The following is a 19,621-nucleotide window of genomic DNA, read 5'->3' as shown; positions in this document are numbered from 1 at the left end:
ATTCAATTCAATTCAATTCAATTTTATTTATATAGCGCCAAATCATGAAACATGTCATCTCAAGGCACTTTACAAAGTCAAGTTCAATCATATTATACAGATTGGGTCAGATTATACAGATTGGTCAAAAATTTCCTATATAAGGAAACCAGTTGATTGCATCAAAGTCCCGACAAGCAGCATTCACTCCTGGGGAAGCGTAGAGCCACAGGAAGAGTCATCTGCATTGTACATGGCTTTGCTGCAATCCCTCATACTGAGCAAGCATGAAGCGACAGTGGGAAGAAAAACCACCCATTAACGGGAAAAAAAACCTCCGGCAGAACCGGGCTCAGTATGAACGGTCATCTGCCTCGACCGACTGGGGTTACAGAAGACAGAACAGAGACACAACAAGAGAAACAAAAAAGCACAGAAGCACACATTGATCTAGTAATCTGTTCTACATTAGATGGTAGTAGCACCCCTCACAGTAGTGTTATTTTCAATAACAAAACTAATGAGTCCACCCACGCCACCTAGTTAAATGGGGAATAAAAACAGGTTTTTGTTATCGCAGGGGTGAGCAGTGCATTTAAAACCAACAAGATCTAAAAGTTTAACAACTTTATTTCAATAAAAATAAACCCTAAAAACTGTACAGCGAGTAACACCTAAATAATTCACTAAAAGTGCAACCGCAAGTTAGAAATAATCAAAAAAAGACCAGCACCAAAATATCCCGCAGTCACAGCAATGGTAGTGAGGATCAGCTGCTCCTGCTCGGCGTCCTTCTGCAGTCCGCCCCCATGTTATCGATTCAGCGGTTGAGCCGGTGGTGCCAGCGTCTCTCCTGAGCCTCTTCTGCATCCTGCCCTCGTCCCTGGCTCGGTTGGGTTCCCCTCCATCCGGCCAATGTGCATAGCAGAATGAGCGACAGTTCCAAGCTCAAGTGTGCCTCACCATGACCCCGCTACAGCCTCACTGCCCCCGGTCCTGGGTTTCACTGCTGCATATCGTTTTCGTTGCGGTGCCGGTGGACAGCGCTTCCCTCATAATGCCTCCGCTGGTTCCTCCCCATCACATCTCATCGGCCAGCCGCTTGCTGGGCACTGCCTGGTGAGCACTGGCGGCTCCCTCACAGCCCGCCCTGTCCCTCTCCTTCTCCTTCTCTTTCCTTGCCTCAATGGGTGTGGCTGCCCCTTTTCTTCCTGTCTCATCACTCATGATGAGATACACCTGTGCAATCAGTCACTGGCCAGAAGGAGGGAGTAGGAACTGGTGGAGGCACATAAAACAGTCACCTTCCTACATTTATGAAATTTAAAAGACAATGAGCCTTGCTCTTAATTTATCATAACCTTTTAATCCTCTCATGAAATGCTTCTCAAAGTCTATTTTATACCTCCCTTTAAATGCACTGATTTGTGCTGAATTATTATTGTTACAAGGAATTTACAATTCTATTATTTTTTTATTTTACCTAGGGCTAAATTCAGTGATAAAATCTCTTGCTTTATTTCTTTTTGCTATTTTGAATTCTAATAATATTCTATGATTACAGTATAACAGCCTCCAATCTGGTATTTCTAAAGTTAACGGTTTGTCATGAATCGATTTTTAATCTTAACCCCTGTGTCATTTTATAGTCAAATACCAAGTTTTTACTTAAATCAATACAGCATCAACGCTTCAGAAGCTTTATTTGTCCATCCATCCATCCATCCATCCATCCATCCATCCATCTTCTTCCCCTTATCCGGGGTCGGGTCGCGGGGGTAGCAGCTTCAGTAGGGAGGCCCAGACGTCCCTCTCCCCAGCCACTTGGGCCAGCTCCTCAGGAGGAAACCCAAGGCGTTCCCAGGCCAGCCGGGAGACATAGTCCCTCCAGCGTGTCCTGGGTCTTCCCCTGGGCCTCCTCCCGGTGGGACGTGCTCGGAATACCTCACCAGGGAGGTGTCCGGGAGGCATCCTAACCAGATGCCCGAGCCACCTCAACTGGCTCCTCTCGATGTGGAGGAGCAGCGGCTCTACCCTGAGTCCTCCCCGGATGACTGAGCTCCTCATTTTCGGCCGCTTGTATCCGGGTTCTCGTTCTTTCGCTCACGACCCAAAGCTCATGACCATAGATGAGGGTAGGAACGTAGATCGACCGGTAAATCGAGAGCTTCGTCTTTTGCACAGCACATGCTGCACCAATCCGCCTGTCGATCTCCCGCTCCATCTTCCCCTCATTCGTGAACAAGACCCCAAGATACTTGAACTCCTCCACTAGGGGCAGCACATCCTCCCCAACCCGGAGAAGGCACTCTACCCTTTTCCGGTTCAAGACCATGGTCTCGGATTTGGAGGCACTGATTTTCATCCCGGCCGCTTTTCACTCGGCTGCAAACCGCTCAAGTGCGAGCTGTAGATCACGCCCTGATGAAGCCAATAGGACCACGTCGTCCGCAAATAGCAGAGTGAATAGCAGCAATCCTAAGGCCACCAAAACGGATCCCCTCAACACCTTGGCTGCGCCTAGAAATTCTGTCCATAAAAGTTATGAACAGAATCGGTGACAAAGGGCAACCTTGGCGGAGTCCAACTCTCACCGGAAGCGAGTTCGACTTACTGCCGGCAATGCGGACCAGACTCTGACACCGGTCGTACAGAGACCTGACTGCCCTTATTAAAGGGGCCAGTACTCCATACTCCCGGGTTACCCCTTACAGGATCCCTCGAGGGACACGGTTGAATGCCTTCTCCAGATCCACAAAACATATGTAGACTGGTTGGGCAAACTCCCATGCCCCCTCCGCCCCCTTTATTTGTCTTAAAGTAAACCAAATGAACACTTATTTTCTGCGTATCATCGGTTCCATTTATTTTTAACTAACCTGAATTCTTTTTTGAGTCAAGTAAGCTACCTTTAACGTGTACTTATTTTATTTGGGCTGGACATTTAATGTGAGGGGGGTGGGGGAGGGGGTACACTATGGTACTCTCTGGCTCCATAAGGATCCATTTCTTTATGTCGCCGACACCCAGACCCTTGTTCCTTTTTCTCTTCGTTACGATTTCCACAGTAAGTTTACTAGGTCTAAACACTGTCCAGAGTGGAAGTGTTCACTTCGTCACTATTTTTTTCCCGTTGTTATACTGGCCAGTTTCTCCTTAACTTCACCTATATATTCTGTCTATCAGTCAGGTTGGCAGCTTTTAAGCTTCTTTATGAGAAAACTAGGGGACTCTCTAAACTCAAACATTTTATATTGTATACAGATGAAGATCCATTTCCTCTGTATATAATAAGGCACTCTAAACCCACATTCTCAAGCCTACAGTATTTTTTAGGGACTGGTGCCGGGCCCCTCAGACTCCACCGCTGAAGCTGCATGCAAGTTTTTACGTTTTGGAAACAACTGTTCTGAAAAAATTCCTCTGCCCTTAAAAGTTAAAAAGAATTCTGCTCCCATAGGATCTGACATCACAGCCTCTAGAGATTTAAAAAAGGAAATATCATTTTGTTTTATTTGCAGTTGCCACTGTGATGTCATTTCCTTCTGTGGCCCCTCACCAAAAAAGTGAAAAATAAAAACACCCACTCAGATTTGGTGGAGTCACCATTTGATAAGAATTGACCGCATCCAGTCACACCTGGTTCTTTTTCCTGAAAGGCGTGGTGTTCTCTAATAATAAACTTCAGTGACTTCTGTAGTAATAAAAAGACTCTTGAAACAGAAACTATACTTCAACATATTTCATTTAAAAAGGCAGAGGGATGCTTACAGCTCCAGTAATGGACTCTCACAAACAAAACAGAGGTGTAACCAAGAGTCCCCACTCACGGTTACATCAGCTTGTACAGCTGAGCAAAGACCTGGTCCAAGATTGGTTGAGTCCCCCATGTTGTCTTCCAGGATCCACATCAACATTAGACTGAGAGCTTATCCCCAGGGATATCCCCGTCCAGTGATAACAGTCCATTTATTTATGCATGCCACACGTCCTTGACTTTGTGAGTTCTACACAGCACCTTCCTCTGTTGTCTCATAATCTGTAAAAATAACATATATCATCTCATGGCACTTTACAAAGTGAAATTCAATGAAATTATCCAGATAGATTAGTCTAAATGTGTCCAATCTAAGGAAACCCACCAGTCTTGACAAGCAGCTTTCACTCCTCCTGAAAGAGTGTGTAGCCACAGTGGACAGTCGTTTGCATTGCTGATGGATTTGCAGTGATCCTTCATTCTGAGCATGCATATTTATGCCAACAATTATTCTAAACCATTTCTCTGCTCCCAAAAATGCAAAAACCCACTAACAAAGGAGATAACAGCCTAACGATAGGATATGTTTAAGAAATAATATTCTGTGATGTCATCTCCTCTAAGGCTCCTTTAGCCAAAAAAGAGTAAGAAGAGTGATCTTCCATAGCTGAAACACAATTTAGTGAAGCTACTCTGTTGGAGGTTAGAGGACTCTTCGCCCTGCCCACTCCTTTTACATCAGACAAGTGGTCACACATTTTACAACTTCTTTTGAAAGTTTCTTTATTGTCACCACGTGTTACCATGGGAATTTTTTTTGGCCACTTCTGGTTAAGATTCTCAGTCTTCCAGGTCATGGTTATTCCAAAAAAGTTGGAATGACCAAAGTATATTTAATACTGACTAAAGTATATTTAGTCAGTATTAATACGTTCATCTTATTTCTTTCTGCATATGTATTGGGTTTATGTATGTATGTATGTATATGCTTGTATACCAGAATATGTACTATATATATATATATATATATATATATATATATATATATATATATATATATATATATATATATATATACCTTGTGCATTATGTATTTATTATTTTATGTGAATGTTTCCTTAAAAATGCTTGTTGGTTTATCTGAACATAGACGTTTGTTGTGGTATTGCTTTATTTTGGCTGTAGCCGCTTAGTTATTCCAGGTTTTTTTTTTACTGGGGGCAGACAAAATAAGATTTTGTTGTCTTTCTGCTCCCAGTTTTTGTCATTTTTGCTATGGAGCAATAAATAAATAAATTTTAAAAGTTACTATTAAATCTAATTTTCAAACAACCCTGAACTTAAGAAGCTGAGGGAAGCAAACCAAATTTTCTTGACAATGATGTGACCAATACAGTTATTTATTTTTTTGCTAACAGGATTGTGTATACAAATCAATTATGTTGTGGATACATCTACAAAGCCCAAGCTTTTAGCTTAGTCTTTGTTATTTGCCGTATAACATGTCAAATGTTCTTTTAGTTCATATTTGCCCATCTCTAAACCAGGTGTGGATCACCTTTTAGACCTTATTTATTGTGCTGTCAGAAGTAAAATCTTCCTTCCTCGTCTTCATAAAACTAAGTGTTTTCATGTCAGTGTTTTTACTGAGATCAAGATATAGAATATGTACAACATTGATTGTGGCTAACCTCCTCCTAACCTGAATGGGGTTTCCTTATGTCCTCTACAAGGGAAATCCAATCCCCCATGTCCAAAGAAGTTCCTCTGTCCTCCATCCTGTGCCCTGGTTCTGAGGACTGTTCTTTTCGTAGCCCTCTGGAGCAGAGAGAAAGTGCTGTGGAGAGGGAGATCCGATTAACTTTAGAAAGAGAGGAACAACATCAGCGTGAGAGAGAAATGATCGCGCAGGGCCTGACAGTACCAAGGTAAGGAAAATAAGCAAAACCCTGAATGGGCTATTTAGGTCTGAGCATTAGCAGAACTTCATTGATGCCATATTAAATATGTTGTAGGAGCACACTGATTGTCCAGATTTCTCATTTCTTTTCTTTTTACTGTGTTCAGACTATCCACCCTAGGAACAGGACGGTCTGTGCCCAAACTTCCAGTCTGCCGGACCCCTACTCTGTCAATCTCACCATCCCCCTCCTTCTCCTCCTCTCTCCCCCGATCAATATATCATGAAATGACAGCCAGTAATGTCATCATCCTTGAACCCGACTCTTCTGGCTCTAGTTCCAGGAACCGTCTTCTCTCTTCTGCCATCGGTGGCCTCTCTGATTGGTCTACCAGCCTTGATGTGGCATCCTCCACAAGCGTCATTGTGGTGGAGACTTCCAATTTGATTATTCGCAGCGCTTCTGAGTTTTGCCTGAGCTCTGGGCCTCCGCCTATGGAGCAGCAGGAGAGCACTTTCTCTTCGAATCCATTCTTCAAGTTGCGTTCCAACAGCAGCCAGTCTCTAGTGGAGCAAGAGATCAAGATGGTGAGGCAGAGGGAGGAAGAGTGGAGGAGACAAAGGCAGGAAATGTGGATGAGAACAAGGGAGGATGAGTGGAGGACAGGGAGAGAGAGGTATGACACTGTGCTGGTGTCACCAAGTCTAAATGAGAACATCACTTTCAATGGTACGTAGCTTTTTTGTGGCATGTAGTTTCTGCCTTTTATTTGAATCTCACATATTGTTTTCACATTCAGATTCACACTCCTGATAAAATAAAAAAAATCTGTTGAATGACAAGAATTCACATTTTGCACTGTTGGATCTTAAGAAGTTTCCAAGTTTCCTACAGCTGAAGATGCACAAAGAGGAAATGGGAGTAAGACAACAAAAAAACTGAGTAAGCAATTTTTTGCAAACAAGCATTAAATTGAAAAGTTTAGGATCACAACATTGAATAACACAAATCTTCACAAATATGTGGATTCAGTGTCTCTTCCTGCCAGGTATCCACACTGCCATGACCTCCTGAAGGCAAAGGCGAAAAAGCTTCAACCTCTTCGAACTCGAGCAGTTTGTTAAAAGTCAAATTCAATCATATTATACAGATTGGGTCAGATTATACAGATTGGTCAAAAATTTCCTATATAAGGGAACCAGTTGATTGCATCAAAGTCCCGACAAGCAGCATTCACTCCTGGAGAAGCGTAGAGCCACAGGGAGAGTCTCTGCATTGTCCATGGCTTTGCAGCAATCCCTCATACTGAGCAAGCATGAAGCGACAGTGGAAAGAAAAAACACCCATTAGCGGGAAGGGAAAACCTCCAGCAGAACCGGGCTCAGTATGAACGGTCATCTGCCTCGACCGACTGGGGTCACAGAAAACAGAGCAGAGACACAACAAGACAGACAAAAAGCACAGAAGCACACACTGATCCAGTAATCTGTTCTATATTATATGGTAATAGCAGGTGATCTGTCTTCCCTGGATGATGTCACAGGTAACAGAACGCCAGACCAGGTGTACCTACTATGAAGAAAAAAGAAAAAGAGCAAAAAGTTAAAAGCTGAATTGACAACAGTCAATGTAATGCAATGCAAAATTGGAGAACAGTAGAACTTGGTAGAGTGACTAAAGGCCCGTTTACACTACACTTTTTTAACCGAGCCGAGACCAGTCCGAGCTCGGTAACCGAGATAACTCTTGTGTGTAAACGGTCAGCAGACTGAACTGGACTGCGCTAAACATAACCGGACCGCGCTAACTGCAGACCAGTTCCTGAATAGGTCTCGGCCTGGGTTTTTTTCTGGCCCTGTTATCTGATAAAGAGCGCATGAGCAGACCACGTCATCCCCTTACAGTCAGCTGACTGTCCACGTTTTTTCCGCCGTGTCTGGCTGCACGTCCCGATTCACACTCCATTCAGACAAATTTCAGACATTCATAATAATACTAGCTTCCTTACCGTGCCACACAATTTCCAGAGATGATTCTGCTTAGCAGTGTGATGAACCTCAGTGTCTGTCGTTGTTTCCTGCGTCTGTAAATCCTTATTAGACGTTCGTTTGTCTTATCCACGTCCCAAAAGCCGAGTCTGTCTAACCATAACATCCTGAATGTTACGGGCGCAGCCGTTTTGTTTTGCTGCTTCCGCCTTCAATCCCAGAGAGTGGTAGTACTGCAGATCGTCACTAGGAGGCGAGGCGCAACCAAGGAACCGGGATAGTGTGGTGTGTCGTCTTGGCTTGGTTAACTGATCCAAGCTCAGACTGGTCTCGGCTCAGCTCGGTTAAAAAAGTGTAGTGTAAACGGGCCTAAAAATAGGCCCTGATGTCCTCCAGTAGCCTATAGCAGCATAACTATAGAGGTAGCTCAGGGTAACATGAGCCACTCTAACTTTATAGTAAGTGTGGCTCATGTTACTTTCAAAAAGGAAAGTTTTAAGATTAGTCTTAAAAGTAGACAGGGTGTCTGCCTCACGGACCAAAACTGGGAGTTGGTTCCACAGGAGAGCTTGATAGCTAAAGGATCTGCCTCCCATTCTACTTTTAGAGACTCTAGGAACCACCAGCAGACCTGCAGTCTGAGAGCGAAGTACTCTGTTAGGAACATACAGTGTAATCAGAGCTCTGATGTATGATGGAGCTTGATTATTAAGGGCTTTATACGTTAGAAGAAGAATTTTAAATTCTATTCTTGATTTAACAGGAAGCCAATGAAGGGAAGCTAAAATTGAGAAATATGATCCCTCTTGTTGATTTTCATCAGAACTCTTGCTGCAGCATTTTGGATCAGCTGAAGGCTTTGAACTGTGTTTTGTGGACTTCCTGATAGTAAAGAATTACAATAGTCCAGCCTTGAAGTAACAAATGCATGGACTGGTTTTTCAGCATCACTGACAGAATGTTTCTAATTTTGGCGATATTCCTGAGGTGAAAAAAGGAAACTCTGGAAACCTGTTTAATATGGGATTTAAATTACATGTCTTGGTCGAAAATAACACCAAGATTTTTTACTTTATTACCAGAGGCCAAGTTAATGCCATCCAGATTAAGTGATTGATTAAGAAGTTTATTTTTTGAGGACTCTGGTCCAAAGATTACAACTTCTGTCTTGTCAGAATTTAAGTGCAGGAAATTTAAAGTCATTCAGCTTTTGATGTTATCAAGACATGACTGCAGTCAAAATAATTGATTGGATTCATCAGAATTTATGGATAAATATAGCTAAATGTCATCAGCATAACAGTGGAAATTAATCCCATGCTGTCTGATAATTTTGCCAATCGGAAGCATATATATAGTAAAGAGAATTGGTCCAAGGAGTGAACCCTGTGGTGCTCCACAAGTGACCCTAGAGTTTGTGGAAGATTTATTACTAACTTGAACAAACTGGAATCTGTACGATAGATAAGATTTAAACCAGCCTAATGCTTTTCCCTTAATCCCTACAGTATGCTCAAGTCTTTGTAGGAGAATATTGTGATCAACTGTATCAAATGCAGCTCTGAGATCTAACAGGAAAAGTATAGACACAAGTCCATTATCTGAGGCCATGACAATATCATGGGTGACCTTCACCAGAGTCGTTTCAGTGCTATGATGAGCTCTGAAGCTTGACTGAAACTCCTCAAGTAGGTCATTGCTTTGTAAATGTTCACAAAGTTGATTAGCAACTACTTTCTCAAGAATTTTAGATAAGAAAAGAAGATTAAATATAGATCTGTAATTTACTAACTCATATTGATCAAGAGAAGGTTTCTTAAGTAAAGGTTTAATAACAGCTACTTCAAAAGCCTGTGGTACATATCCATTTCCTAAGGATAGATTAATCATGTCTAAAATAGTGCCACTGATCAAAGGGAATATCTCTTTAAGCAACTTGGTTGGGATTGGGTCTAACATACAGGTAGAAGGTTTAGATGAAGCTAGAATTTTAGATAGCTCAGAAAGCTCTACTGCTTCTGAACAGTTCAGACACTGTGCTGGTTCTAAATAATTACTGAGGATGAGGTAATCATGTTTGGGAGGATGCCAATTATTTTATTTTTAATGGAATCAATTTTAGTTATGAAGAATCCCATAAAATCATTACTGCTAAGAGATAAGGGAATGGATGGATCAACGGAGCTGTGACTCTGAGTAAGTTTGGTAACTGTACTGAAGAGAAATCTAGGATTATTTTTGTTGTCCTCAATTAATGATGAAATATATGCTGCTCTAACTCTGCAAAGGATCTTTTTATACAACAATAGACTGTCCCTGCAGATTAGGTAGGATTCCACTTGTTGTGTAGAGCGCCATTTTCTCTCCAATTTCCTAACATTGTTCTTCAGCTGTGTGGTAATGCCTGGGTCAATAGAACGATGGTGCAGTTTACAATGCCTGCCTGACAAAGGATTTCTCTGAAGCATCACTCTTTTGGACCGTCCTCTGTGTTACCCTGATTTAAATCCAATTGATTTAGGGTTGGATGGCGAGGGGGGTAAACAAAAATGTTAGCACAGTGGTACTCCATAAGTACGACTGTGGTTCTAAGAAGATTTATTATTACCAGGTATTTTGTTATCATTATATTTTTCCTGAGTAAATTAAAAGAGGGAACGTCTCTTTACAGTTTGCTACAGCATTGTCTGATAAAAATCTACTATAGTGAAATCTTTTTTGGGGTGGAGGATTCAGTTAAATTTAACTCAAAAGATATTAAAAATGGTCAGATAGGACAGGGTTTTGAGGTAATATTGTTATATCTTCACAATCAATGCCCTATGTCAGCACATGAAGGCAAGAGTGTGACGGTTTATACACATTTTGAGCAAAACCAATTGAGTCTAGGATTGTATTAAAGGCTACAGTACATTAAGGTTATCACATTCAGTATCAACATGAATGTTAAAATCCGCCACTACAATGACTTTATCAGTATTTAACGCTAAAAAGGTAAGAAGTCTGAGAACTGATCTAACAACTGGCAGTAAGAGCCTGGTGGACGATACAAAACAACAAACAGAAGTGGCTTTATTGCTTTTTTAGTTTGGATGAGGAAAACTGGGGGTTAAATATTTAAATAATTGCAGCTATTATTGGCCTAAGACTAATTAATGAATCAGACTGAAAGATGATTGCAACTGCTCCTCCTCGTCCTGTGTTTATGGGAATATAAAAATTTTAATAATTAGGAGTGTACTCATTTATACTAATGTAGTCCTCCTTATTATTAGTGAATGCCGTATCTGGCATTCCGGGATTATGTGCACTGAAGAGGCATACTTTTGGGACTCTAGTGCTGAGTTTATTGCTACTTTTGACACTTTTTGAAGCGGTAAGGGGAGACCCCTTTGTCTGCGACTCCAAGCCCATTGTTTATACAAGGACTCAGCTTCTCGGACAACTTGACTCTACGCGCTGTGGCCCTGCTCATCATCATGCTGAGAAACCTGAGATACCTGCTGAAATACGGAGGAAACGTAGATGCTGCAGGGGCGGCAGGACAAAGCGGAGGAAGAGTTATTTACCATCGGTTGTCATGGGAAACGTAAGATCTCTCCGCAACAAAACTGAGGAGTTCGCAGCACTAACCCGTTTCCAAAAGAGGTACAGGGACGTTAGTATTATGTGCTTCACGGAGACATGGCTAAATGAAACTGTACCGGACTTGGTGGACTTACAAGACGGCTTTAATCTCATCCGCGCGGACAGAACTTTGGCGGAGAGTGGAAAAAAGAGGGGAGGGGGGCTGGCGGTGTTTGTGAATGAGGATGGTGCAGCGCGGCCCATGTTCACGTGAAGCAGCAGATATGCAGCTCAGATGTTGAAATTCTCGCAGTGAGTTTATTACTTGCTGCGAGAGTTTGGCCACGTGATCGTGCTCTGTGTTTATATACCTCCCTCAGCGGACGCCACCGCTGCGTGTGAGCGGATTCACGCACCGGTAAACAATCTGCAAACACAGCATCCCCCCACTCTCCTGCTGATCACAGGGGATTTCAACCATGGCTCCCTCTGTTCCACCTTCCCCACGCTCACCAAGTATGTCACGTGTGCTACAAGGGACAATAAAACTCTAGACCTTTTTTATTCCAATGTTAAGCATGCCTACGCCTCCGCCCCCCTCCCTCTACTCGGACGCTCGGATCACAACCTCGTCTATCTGCTCACCCATTACATTCCACTGGTGAAGAGGACAATAGCGCAGAAGAAGTCAGTGAAAGTTTGGTCAGATGAGGCCAGTGAGAGACTGAGGGATTGTTTTAGAACCACAGACTGGAGCATGTGCCAAAGCTCTCACGGTGATGACATCAACAGCCTGACCGAATGTATCACTGGCTACATGAACTTCTGTGTGGAGAGCATAGTGCCAACACGACACCTATGTTGCTTTGCTAACAACCCCCCCTGGGTGACCCCTGAGCTGAAAGTCCTCCTGAACCAGAAAAAGAGGGCTTTCTACTCAGGGGACAGAGAGGAACAGCATAGAGCTCAGCGGGAGCTCCAGTGGAGGATGATCAGGGCGGCAAAGAAGGATTATGGGAAGAAGATGGAGGAGCAGTGAGCGCAGAACGTCAGAGATGTGTGGAGAGGCCTGAAGAACATATCCGGCTTTGGGCAGAGGACCAGCAGGGCTGCAGACGGTGACACCAAGTTTGCAGACGAGTTAAACAGGTTCTTCACCTGTTTTGACTCCCCTCATACTGGCCCCTCCCTGACGTCAACCCTCCACACGTCTCCAACTCACAGCCCTCCAGAGACCTACCCTCCCCCCTGCCGCCACTCTCATCAACCCCTGACCCATCCACACCTTCGGTCCTGCCTTCCTCCCCCCTCACACTCACACCAATGCAGGTGAGAGGGCAGCTGACGACGCTGAAACAGAGGAAAGCCTCGGGACCAGACGGCATCCCCCCAGGCTGCTGAGGACCTGGGCAGAGGAGCTCTGTGAGGTCCTCAGCTACATCTACAACCTGAGCCTCAGCCTGGGGGTGGTGCCCACCCTGTGGAAGACCTCCTGTGTGGTACTGGTTCCCAAAATACCGCACCCAGGGAACCAGCCCACTTCAGACCAGTCACACTGACCTCCCACCTGATGAAAACCATGGAGCGCCTCATCCTAGCATACCTACGCACCGTGGTGAGCCCCGCTCTGCAGTGTTATGCCGTGTACTTAATAAAGTGCATAACAAATGGACCGGAGCCAGGGCATACGTTTACTGCCGTTTACTCGTAGTAGCCACTCACCAGTTCGCATGCACGCATGTTTGCCTACCGGCCCAACATCGGAGTAGAAGATGCCATCATCTACCTGCTGCAGCGGGCGCTCACCCACCTGGAGACCACCGGGAGCTGTGTGAGAGTCATGTTCTTTGACTTCTCCAGCGCTTTCAACACCATCAGACCGGTGCTGCTGAGGGAGAAGCTGGAGGACGCTGGGGTGGACAAACATCTAGCTGACTGGACCATTGACTACCTCACTGACTGCCCTCAGCACGTGCGGCTGCACGGCTGTCAGACAAAGGGGGCACTCTGCAGCACCAGGGCCTCCCAGGGCACCGTTCTGTCTCCGTTCCTTTTCACCCTCTACACCTCGGACTTTACTTACAACACGGACAGCTGTTTCTCTTCAGAAATTCTCCGATGACTTGGCCATTGTGGGCTGTGTGTCTGAGGGGAACGAGCTGGGGTACCGGTCGGTCATCATGAACTTTGTGGACTGGTGTGAGAAAAACCATCTTTGCTTAAACACCAGCAAGACCAAGGAGATGGTGGTCGACTTCAGGAGAAGACCCCCACCTCACTCACCTGTGAACATCCAGGGGCAGGACATAGAAACTGTGGAGAGTTTGAAATACCTAGGTGTTCATGTCAATAATAAGCTGGACTGGACGCATAACATCGACACTCTATACAAGAAGGGCCAGAGCCGCCTCCACCTCCTGAGAAAGCTGAGGTCTTTTGGTGTGAGCCGGCCTCTGCTTAAGACTTTTTATGACTCTGTGGTGGCCTCAGCCCTCCTCTACGCTGTCGTCTGCTGGGCCCCTGGTAGAGCAGAGCGGGACAGAAATAGGCTGAATAAGCTGGTGAGGAAGGCCACTTCTGTCCTGGGCTGCGCTCTGGACTCAGTGGAGGAAATAGCGGAGAGGAGGGTGTTGTCCAAGCCCACATCCATCATGGACAACACCTTCTGTGTTATGCCGTGTACTTAATAAAGTGCATAACAAATGGACCGGAGCCAGGACATACGTTTACTGCCGTTTACTCGTAGTAGCCACTCACCAGTTCGCATGCACGCATGATACATTCTGTATCACTACAGCTCCCCCTTTTAAACCAATGTTTCAAAGCTATTTACAAAATCCAGAATTATGTCTTTTCAAGCCTATACTATTACTTTACACACCACTGATCTTACTTAACTCAGGTAGGGGGTACTATTGTTACATTAACTTAAGATCAAACATAACTTCAAAATAAACTGTACACATTTTGCATCTCGTCACACATCACATTACTGTCTCATTTTTTTTTAGAGATCAATACTGCAACATTCAAACTCAGAACACATAAGAACCTAACTGAGAGGCAGGGTGGACTACCTGATCCTCTCTGTTGTGGTATGGAGGGTTATTCTGCTCCGTATATACACACACAACACTATTCTACACATTCAGTCTTTTGATGGGCTTGACCGCTTTGCCCACTCTGGTACGTATCCCTGGATCTGGAGTGGTCGATGGTGATGGCACAACTCTCAAGTGTGAGTGGTTTCTTCTGAGACTGCCATTCAAAGTGTCCACGACGTATGACCTCGGTGTCCCTGCTGATCTGCAAACTACTCCAGTGCGTGTTTCGTTCTTTATCCAAACTCTCTGGCCTGGCTGGAGTGGTGTCTTCTCCTTTGCTCTGTGTCAGGTGTTGTATCCCTCAGCCTGTTTTCTTTTAAGCTCCTTGTCTTTTACCTCGAAAGCTCTCAAGTCTGGCCAAGCTGGTGTGAGGGAGCTTGGACACACTGGGAGAGGTGTCTGAATGTTGCGCCACATTAGGAGCTGTGAAGGAGATGCCGTTTGAGCGAGAGGGGTCGCTATGTATGCCAGTAGTGCTTTGTGAGGGTCCTCATTCTTTTGCAACAGGGCTTTCTCAGTTCTAACAGCACATTCTGCTTCCCCGTTGCTTTGGGGGTAACGGGGGCTACCTGTCAGACGCTGGAAGTTGTAATCTGTAGCAAACTCTGCAAACTCCGTTGCAGCAAACTGTGGGCTGTTGTCGGTGACGAGTGTGTCGGGCAGTCCATGACGGGCGAATATAGCTTTCATTTTCAGAACCACTGCTGATGCTAGAGTGCTTGTGAGGTTAGCGACCTCAATGAATCAGGAGTAGTAGTCAATGACCACTAAGTAGTGACCTTTTTTCCATTCAAACAGGTCTGCGGCTAGCTTTTGCCACGGGCGTGATGGCAAGGGTGTGGTCAGGAGAGGTGACTTTCCTTGGCAAAACTTCACACTGGTGTACCTTTTCTTTTATCTGACGTGTCAGACCTGGCCACCATACTGCCTCGTGAGCTCTCGCCATACATTTAACCATTCCCTGGTGGCCCTGATGAAGTGTTTCCAAAATGCTCTGTTGCATGTTTGCTGGATTCACAATTCTTCTTCCCTTCATCAGGAGACCATCAGCCATCAACAGGTCATTTCTGTGCTGCCAATAGGACTTCAGCTGCGGGGCTGAACTCAGTCTGTCCCAACCTGTATGGATGAGAGAAGACAGCTGCGCACACACCGGATCTTGTTCTTGTGCTCACTTAATGTGCATCAGTTTCTCTAGCGATGCAGGCAGTTGCTGAATGACTTCGTTGATATGAGCTCTCACGTCACTCTGGAGCACGAGATCCTCCTCTGTTGTTGTACCTTGAAGGGGGGCTCTTGAAAGAGCATCTGCTGTGATGAAATTTTGCCTGAAATGTGCACAATGGTGTATGTGAACCGCAGCAGTCTCAATCTGAATTGCAGCACATGAGGGGGAATGTCATCAAGTGCTCTTGTGCTGAGGAGACTTAACAAGGGTTTGTGGTCTGTTCGGATCTCAAAGTGCAGGCCCAGGAGGTAAGTTTGAAACCTTTCACATGCCCATGTGATGGCCAAGGCCTGTTTTTCATTTTGGGCATATCTACGCTCAGTTTCAGTCATACTTCTGGAAATAAAGGCCACTGGCCTCCACTCTCCTGATGCTTGAAGTTGTGACAAAACACCCCCCAGTCCATAGTAGGATGCATCTGCTGACACTCTAGTTGGTCTGTCAGTGCAGTATGGGGCAAGTACAGCCGATTAGCTGAGCTCTTCTTTCACCTTTGCGAAGGCTGTCTGTTGCGCTGGCCCCCATGTCCACATGTTATCAGCTTTCACGAGGTTTCGGGCAAATTTTCCCACATAATTCACCATGCCCATAAATCTTTTGACATCTGCCACATCTTTGGGTGGTGGCATGGCTGCAATGGCCCTGATCTTGTCGGGGTCCGGCTGTATTCCCTCTCCGCTGACGATATGACTGAGGAATTTCACCTCAGTCACTGCAAACTGGCATTTGTTGTTCAGGGTGAGGCCTCGCTGCTGTAAGCGTTGTAGTACTCGATGCAGCCTTTCATCATGTTCCTGTAGCGTGGCACCAAACACCAAAATGTCATCTGCATGACAAACTGTTCCTTCAAGGCCATCCAGCATCTGCGTCAAGCGCTTCTGGAAATGCTCTGGTGGTGAGGATATTCCAAACGGAAGTCGGTTGAAGCAAAAACAGCCAAATGGTGTAATAAAGGTGGTGAGTGGGGCCGATTCCCTGTGCAGAAGGATTTGCCAAAAACCTGCTGTGGCAACTAGCTTTGAAAAAATTCTTGCTCCAGCTAGTTTCGCGAGCATCTCATCAACTGCCGGGAGGATGTGTCTTTCCCTGCATACATTCTCATTAAGGTCGAGGTCAACACATATATGGATTTTTCCATTTGGTTTTGGTACTACAACCATTCCTGAGCACCACTCCATTGCTTCTTCTATGGGCGAAATAACCCCCATTGCCTCCATCCTATTTAGCTTCTCTTGAACTTTCCCTCTTAATGGCAGAGGCAAGCGGCGTGGCACTGCAAGGACAAATGGTGTGGCATGGTCTTTCAATTTAATCTTGTATTCTCCCTCTAGCTTCCCTAAACCGGTGAACACTCTGGGATATTGCTTCACGTAAGTATTCTCTGTGGCAGTGGCATCCACTTGAGTTAGCAAGCTGAGGTCTTGTATGGCTGGCAAGCCAAGGAGTGGGGTAGCTAAACCTGGAACAACATACACCTGCTGTTTTACAACAGAGCCCTTGTAGCTCATGGCGGCGGTGAAGTGCCCCTCTACTGTGATGGGAACATTGCTTGGTCCACACAGTCTTTTGTTTGGAGGTGATAGTTTCCCATGCTGCTTTTCAGAGTACATGTGTGTTAGGGTGGCTGTCACTGAACACCAGTTGCTGGTCATTTACTCCAATTGACTTCTTCCACACTGTGCTAGGTGCAGTGGTCATTGTGCCCAAAAACAAAGTTTCCACTCTTTCACTCATGTCACTCTGCTGAAGTTCCTCCACTCTGATTTTGGTTTTACACAAAGCTGCAAAATGCCCCCTTTTCTGACATTTCTTGCAGTCTGCATTGCGAGCAGGACAATCTTTGAATGAATTTCCATGACATCTGCCACATTTGTCTTTTGCATTTGTCTGCTCTTGTCTATGGTTTGTTTTGTTTCCTTGTTGACCATATTTTTGTTCGTGTTTGAATCTAACTCCATCCATATTTGCTCCTTCTGCTACCCTGGGTTCTAGTTTGTCTCTGTATGGTTTGTTGCTTTTTTATTTCCTCATTTTGGCGAATTTTAGTCATTGCTTCCATTAGCGTTACCTCTGAGTCAAGCTGTAACTTCTCTGAGAGCCCATGGTCTCTGATACCCATGACAAGTCGGTCTCTGATCATCTCCTATTTGAGGACTCCATACTGACAGTGCTCAGCTAGCTTTTGGACGGCTGTGATAAATGCTTCGCCTGATTCACCAGGCTCCTGGCAGCGTTTGTTAAACTTCCCCTCTCGTATATCACGTTATGTTTACAGATGAAATGTTTTTGAAAAGCGTCTCTTACTTTCTCATATTGTTTTTTGTCCGCTTCTGCCAAAGCTAATGTTTTAAGCACGTCATCTGCCGAGTCTCCCATAGTGTATATTAGCGAATTTACTTGGTACTCTTGATCCTTCTCATTGAGACCGGTAGCAATGTGAAATCTTTCAAAACGTCTTATCCAAGTTGGCCATTCTGAGAAATTATTGAAGTCAAATGCCTCTGGGGAGCTTATCGAAAACAAAGAATCCATTTTGTTATACCTTCCGACATCTTCGTCTGTTTGTGGCTACCTCGAAACGTTGGCTAGTTCAACTCGTGAGAACCCCGAGACTTCTTTTCCTCGCATAAAGCCCAACAGGAAGGAAACTTCTCTTACTTGCTTTTTAAAGCTTCTGTCTTCATATAGGAGAGGGGTCGTCAAATTCTGACACCATGTGTTGTGCCGTGTACTTAATAAAGTGTATAACAAATGGACTGGCGCCAGGACATACGTTTACTGCCGTTTACTCGTAGTAGCCACTCAACAGCGCGCATGATACATTCTGTATCACTACACCATCCACCCCCTGCACCAGACTGTAGAGGAGCTGAGCAGACTTAGTACCAGACTTAGACACCCTGTCTGTAAAAAGGAGCGCTACCGCTGATCATTCATTCCTGCTGCTACCAGATTATACAATGCTGCACTATAACTGTAACCATAACTGTAATAATATAATAATGTGCAATAACTAATGTGCAATAATCTATTTAATACACTGTGCTATAACCCGTGCAATAATCCTAAAGGAAGTGACTTCTGCTGCTATCACCAAGTGAATATATGTCAATACATATGTATGTATGTATATATATATATATATATATATATATATATATATATATATATATATATATATATATATATGCCGTTCGTCTGCTCTGTGAGCAGAGAACACTATTGTTTTTCGTGTGTTTTTAAATTATTTATTATTATTATTACGGAATTAAAACGCGTTGTGCAGCCCACGCGGATTTGTAACGAACCTATTGAATCAGGTATCCAAGTACAGAATGCGCACCGCTACTCAAACCCAGAAATTCAGACCCCTCAACAACTAGGGGGCGCTATAACAAAGGACAATGCGTTTTGGCCTATAACCACCAAACTACTGGTCCCACACTCAAAAACTTCACATCACTTTGTTTATTGGATGATTCTGCAAAATAAAGGGAATTGGCACACCCTTCGTTTCCCAGCTGGTTTTCGCGCTACATGGCCACAAAGGTTAAACCTTTCTTGTTAAACTCCTTCTACATTTTTTCTGCAATCCGCGCAAAACTTTATATATAAGCGTGTCATGGACAAATAAAAAAAGTTATTGCGGCGGATTTTTGACTTTTTCGAAAAGTAACGCTAAAATAAGTGATTGTTAGCTAGCTAGCTCTAAATGTAATTGCTGATTATTGTAAAACCATAACAGATTTTGACATGTCCTTCATAACCCATAGTCCAAATAATATTTTGCACATGTGACCCGCATTTGAGGATCGTCCATCACTAGGGGGCGCTGTGATGTCAAGAAATCTACTACGCAAGAATGGCTGATCGGATTTTTACAAAACCTTCTTCATTCCCTTCCAGACATTGCCCTTAACTAAGTATTAAATATGGTATTTATTGAAACAAGTGGGCGAGGCCTATTTCCAAAAGTGTGGAAAAAAACTTGAAAACTTCAAAAATTCACCTAAAATCACTTGTGTGGTGTAACAAGCTCAGATTTTCAGGATGTATTCCTTGAATAAGGTGCAACAATTCTCTCACTGCATGTATTC

The 19,621-nt window shown here is 44.3% G+C and overlaps 1 protein-coding gene across 6 annotated transcripts in view; it reads left to right on the top strand.

Moving 5' to 3' along the window:
* LOC118563371 overlaps nt 1-19,621 on the top strand; it is a 274,277-nt gene that overhangs the window by 113,871 nt on the left and 140,785 nt on the right. For all 6 annotated transcript variants that reach the window (XM_036137799.1, XM_036137803.1, XM_036137800.1 and 3 more), the window contains exons 4-5: nt 5,470-5,664; nt 5,804-6,366. In XM_036137799.1, the coding sequence (XP_035993692.1) occupies nt 5,470-5,664; nt 5,804-6,366 (758 nt within the window). The remainder of the gene's footprint in view (nt 1-5,469; nt 5,665-5,803; nt 6,367-19,621) is intronic.

The sequence above is a fragment of the Fundulus heteroclitus genome, chromosome 6, assembly GCF_011125445.2.
Source record: "Fundulus heteroclitus isolate FHET01 chromosome 6, MU-UCD_Fhet_4.1, whole genome shotgun sequence".
Classification (NCBI taxonomy): domain Eukaryota; kingdom Metazoa; phylum Chordata; class Actinopteri; order Cyprinodontiformes; family Fundulidae; genus Fundulus; species Fundulus heteroclitus.
Note: the sequence above shows the minus strand (reverse complement) of the source record. Positions and strands in the feature narration are given on the sequence as shown.